The 5,121-nt window shown below is 46.9% G+C and overlaps 1 protein-coding gene across 1 annotated transcript; it reads right to left on the bottom strand.

Annotated features, from left to right (window-relative positions):
- Nucleotides 1-657: 657 nt before the first annotated feature.
- LOC116273564 (40S ribosomal protein S13-like) lies at nucleotides 658-1,144 on the bottom strand. Its single transcript, XM_031662707.1, has one exon. It carries the CDS (start codon nucleotides 1,141-1,143, stop codon nucleotides 658-660), a length of 486 nt encoding a protein of 161 aa, XP_031518567.1. The 5' UTR covers nucleotide 1,144.
- Between the last annotated feature and the right edge of the window lie 3,977 nt (nucleotides 1,145-5,121).

Raw genomic sequence — 5,121 nt, 5'->3', positions numbered from 1 at the left:
TTTAAGGTGGTTTTTTTCTTCCTTGGTTTTTGCAATTTAAAAATTTAGATAAAATTTATATAACATAAAACTATTTTAAATTATACAACCCAGTGTTTTCTAATATATTAACAATGTTGTGCAACCATCATCTTTATCTAATTCCAGATATTTCTGTCATCTCAGAAAGAAACCTCATACCCATTAGCAGTCACTCCCAATTTCTCCCTTCCCTCACCCCCTGGCAACCATTAACCTACTTTTTATCTCTGTGGATTTGCTTATTCTGGACATTGCATATCCATAGAATCAGACAACACATGGCTTTTTGTGTCTAACTTTTTTCATTTAGCATAGTGTTTTCGTGGTTTGTCCCCTTTGTGGCATATGTCTGTACTTCATTCCTTTTTTATGGCTGAGTAATACTCCACTATTTGAATATACCAAACTTTGTTTATCCATTCATCAGCTGATGAACATCTGGGTTGTTTCACTTTTTGGCTATTATGAATGATGCTGATGTGAACTTTAAGCTTTTGTGTGGACATGTTTTTTAATTCCAACTAGGAGTGGAATTGCTGAGTCACATGGTAACTCTGTTTACTGCTTTGAGAAACCACTAACCTGTTTTTCACGGTGGCTACGTTATTGGCTTTTGTTACAGTTGTCGTTAAACAATCATTTTATTGCTTGAGTACCTAGACAAATATATGTGACCAGGGCAGAGGCTGTAGATGATTGATATTTCCCACTGGGAGGGAGAATTCGCTTGGTCTTACAGTATCGAGCCAAGTGGTGAATCCAGCTCTCTATCAGAATCAGACGGAATTTAGCATCCTTATTCTTTCTGCTGCTCTCAGGATGTTTTTGAACAGCAACTGCTTTCTTAATTAAATGGTAGAGATCTTCAGGGAGATCAGGAGCAAGTCCCTTAGACTTAAGAAGTCTTAAGATGTTATTGCCTGTCACAAAACGTACTTGTGCAGCACCGTGTGAATCTCTCAGGATCACACCGATTTGTGAAGGAGTCAGGCCCTTCTTGGCCAGTCTGTAAATCTGCTCCTTCACGTCATCAGATGTCAACTTCAGCCAAGTGGGGACGCTATGGCAATAGGGCAAAACCAACTGGGACAGGCCCTTCCCAGGAGCATGCATGCAACCCATGATGGCACCAGTCAGGCAGCTAAAGTGTGGCTGCGTTAATAAATGTTCTCACCTGCAACGTAGGAGGGTTTCACCTCCTCCCGTGTTTAAACCTCAGGATTCTCAAGGGTAAACGGAAAGGACTGCCCAGGCAAGACCTGGAGAAGAAACACCTGTGCCTTTAAAATAGAGAGGACTGGTGACTTATGGCCACTTGGCTTTCCTGACACCACACAGCCACCAACCCTGTCTTGCCAACACCACAGCTGGAGGGCAGGGTGCCCATCCTAGACTAGGTCAGAGGTCAGCTGTGATCCATCCTCCCTCTGCCTCTTACACAGCTAAATGGTGCTGCTTCTAACCCTCATCACTCAGCTGCTTCTCACCCTAAGGCCTCCATCTGGCACTGTCTGCCATCCAGCTGCTGTTCCAAGTTCTGCTCAAGTAGCTAACAGTGTCACGTTTCTAAACCATGCCTCTTGTAATATTTGAAACTAAGGAGTGGAAAATGTGGGTGACAGTAGTCCATAAGAACCCAGAGCCAAAGCACTACAATCCCCATGTGGTTAAGCATTCCCTTGGGGGCAGGGTTCGTCCTTCAACCCCCTTGAGCATGGCTTGTGGAAGGACTATGCTTATGATGTACTGGCTACAGCTCTCCAAGTCTGGCCAGTTGAGTAGGGCGTCCCTGAGTCAGAACACCTCCATCTGGATGGTGCCTTCCTCTGCAGTACTAACTTCACAGAACTGCATTTTAGCAACCTTCAGAAGCTCGTCCTGAGGCGCAAGGCTGTGCGAAGCAGCCACATTGCATAGTGATCCTTATATAAGCGCTTCCAGCTGCAAGGCAGGCCACCTCTGTCAGCCAGACTGTCCTCCCCAGTCTGCCGGCTCCATAGACCTTGGCACCAGGGTGGAAGCCACTCGCCTCCTGCTACACGTTGGCACAGCCGTACACGTCAGGCCAGAGGGGTGTGGCTAATGCTGGCGCATTCCAGGCCCCGACGGCCGGGATGTTTTTCCAAGGACAGGGTGAGAGGGCAAGCAGCTGAGATGAGCTGGGATAGGCGGCTGGGGAGGAGAGGAGCCACCTGGCAACACCATCAGCTCTGCCTCCTATGGCCTCCCAGCCTCCCTCCTGACCTGTTTCCTAGATTTCCTTTTTCTCCATGGATATTGAACCTGGTACTGTCCCAGCATGAGCCTTATACTGTGAGTTCTGCTTCTTATTTGACCATCATGTGGTCTTTGGCAAGTTAGCAAGTGTGGTTCACCCAAATACCTCAGGGGTGAGGATATGCACGAAGCACTTAGAACACCGCCTGGCACATGGCGCCTATGAAATGCTAGCCACCCTCGATCCTGGGGCTAGCGTCAGGCAGGTCTCATCATGCCAGAAGGGAGCAGGAGACTCCTTTGGGGAGGTGGGACCCTCCATTTTGCTTAAAACCCCGTTTTCATCGTGGGCCTCAGGTAAGGACATTGCCTCGGAGTTGAGACCATTGAGGCCATTGCTCTTGACTTGGAATGTAATGATAGTGACCTTGACTTCCAGACACAGCCCTGAATATCCAGCATGGGCTTGCCTCCAAGTGTTTTCTGCATCTGATTTATGAAATATGCCAACTGGGAAGGAAGCTTCTGCTGACCTAATGCTTGCCCATAAAATGTGTTTTTAAAAATCAAGTGCAGACCTGATGAATCATAAAGTCATCCTGCCTCTGAGACTAATACAGAGTGGTTCCAGCAGCTCAAAGAGAGGGAAGGGATCATTAGTTTGCACTTATCTGCTCAACATAATTGTTTTGAAGGTTTGCTTTATGTGTGTGTTGTTTTTTGTTTGTGTTTTTTTGAGACGGCGTCTGGCTCTGTCTCCCAGGCTGGAGTGCAGTGGCGCGATCTTGGCTCACTGCAAGCTCCGCCTCCCGGGTTTACGCCACTCTCCTACCTCAGCCTCCCGAGTAGCTGGGACAACAGGCGCCCGCCACCACATCTGGGTAATTTTTTGTATTTTTAGTAGAGATGGGGTTTCACTGTGTTGGCCAGGATAGTCTTGATCTCCTGACCTTTTGATCCACCCGCCTTGTCCTCCCAAAGTGCTGGGATTACAGGCATGAGCCACAGCGCCCGGCCTGTGTTTGTATTTTGAAGAGTCACAGGCTAACTTGTGCTCTGAACACATGATAAAGAGGAATTCTTCCAGCATTTTGTTTTCTTCAGGAGGAAGAAAATTAATCTGTGGCCCGCATTCCCACTCTTCGCCCTGTGCTAAGGCCATGAAGTCTATTGCTCTCATGACCTTAGGATTATATTTAGTAGCAACACTGACTTTGACTTCCTCATACAGCCTGGATTCCCTGTTCTGTTCCTACCTCCAAAGCGGGGTCATCTTCTACCTAGCCTCCCGCTCTTGGAAGTGGGACGAAAACTTAGATTCTATGCCATTGAGTAAGTATCCTTTGAGTTGCATTTAAAGGCAACTTAGGAGTGAATTTAAAAACATTTCCTCAGGTCATCATTAGAAGTGTGGTTCTCAATCTCGATACACATTAGAATTTTTTTCTTTTTTTTTTTTTTTTGAGATGGTGTCTCACTCTGTCACCCAGGCTGGAATGCAGTGGCGCGATCTCTGCTCACTGCAACCTCCACTTCCTGGGTTCAAGTGATTCTCCTGCCTCAGCCTCTGGAGCAGCTGGGACTACAAGCGCAGGCTGTCACACCTAATTTTTTTATTTTTAGTAGAGGCTAATTTTTGTAGTTTTCTATTTTTGGTAGAGGTGGGATTTCACCATGTTGACCAGGCTGGTCTTCAATTCCTGACCTCAAGTGATCCATCTGCTTAGGCCTCCCAGAGTGCTGGGATTACAGGTGTAAGCCACCAGGCCCGGCCACCTGAAGGACTTTTAAAACTAGGAATAGGCCAGGTGTGGTCACCTGAAGGACTTTTAAAACTAGGGATGGGCTACCGGGTGCAGTGGCTCACTCCTGTAATCCCAGCACTTTGGGAGGCTGAGGCGGGTGGATCACAAGGTCAGGAGATCGAGACCATCCTGGCTAACACAGTGAAACCCTGTCTCTACTAAAAATAATTAAAAAAAAAAAAAATGTAGCCAGGCGTGGTAGCGCATGCCTGTAGTCCCAGCTACTCAGGAGGCTGAGACAGGAGAATGGCGTGAACCCAGGAGGCAGAGCTTGCAGTGAGCGGAGATCACGCCACTGCACTCCAGCCTGGGTGACAGAGCAAGACTCCGTCTAAAAAAAAAAAAAAACAAAACAGGATGGGCTGGGTGCGGCGGCTCCTGCTGGTAATCCCAGCATTTTGGGAGGCTGAGGCGGGCGGATGACCTGAGGTCAGGAGTTCGAGACCAGCCTGGCCAACATGGTAAAACCCTATCTCTACTAAAAGTACAAAAATTAGCTGGGCATGGTGGCATGCGCCTGTGGTGCCAGCTACTCGGGAGGCTGAGGCAGGAGAATAGCTTGAACCCGGGAGGCGGAGGTTGCAGTGAGCCAAGATCATGCCACTGCACTCCAGCCTGGGTGACAGAGTAAGACTCGGTCTCAAAAAATAAACTAAATAAAAATCTATGGATGCCCCTGTGAGCCCTAGAGGCTCAATCTGAGTGACTTGGATGGGGCATGGCATGAGTAGGTTCTAAAAATTCCCCTGGTGGTTCTATTGTGCAATCAGGGTTGTGCATCTGGGGTTGTTAACCATTGCATCAAATGAATATCTAATATCCAACCGTTTTATAATACCATTCCATTTGAGCTCAGTCAAGCTAATTGACCCAGTTAAGATTTCTCTTAACTTTTAAGATACTTAAAATAAGAACACCCACTTGAATTAGATGAGTGTCAACTTTTTATTTTTCAAATTATACATAGTCATAAAGAGCCAAATCGTTTAATGAGGTCTCTTAGGAAAAACAGCAGTGCCTAGTCTCCCTCCCCCAACTTCCCAGCCCCAGAGGCAACTACTTTTAATTATTTTAACTG

The sequence above is a fragment of the Papio anubis genome, unplaced genomic scaffold, assembly GCF_008728515.1.
Source record: "Papio anubis isolate 15944 unplaced genomic scaffold, Panubis1.0 scaffold88, whole genome shotgun sequence".
Lineage (NCBI taxonomy): Eukaryota > Metazoa > Chordata > Mammalia > Primates > Cercopithecidae > Papio > Papio anubis.
The sequence above is the reverse complement of the archived record's forward strand: the minus strand, read 5'-3'. Positions and strand labels throughout refer to the sequence as shown.

Bases quoted from the DNA above. Each gene is read 5' to 3' on its own strand.
- LOC116273564 (XM_031662707.1), bottom strand. From the start codon at position 1,143: ATGGGTTGCATGCATGCTCCTGGGAAGGGCCTGTCCCAGTTGGTTTTG.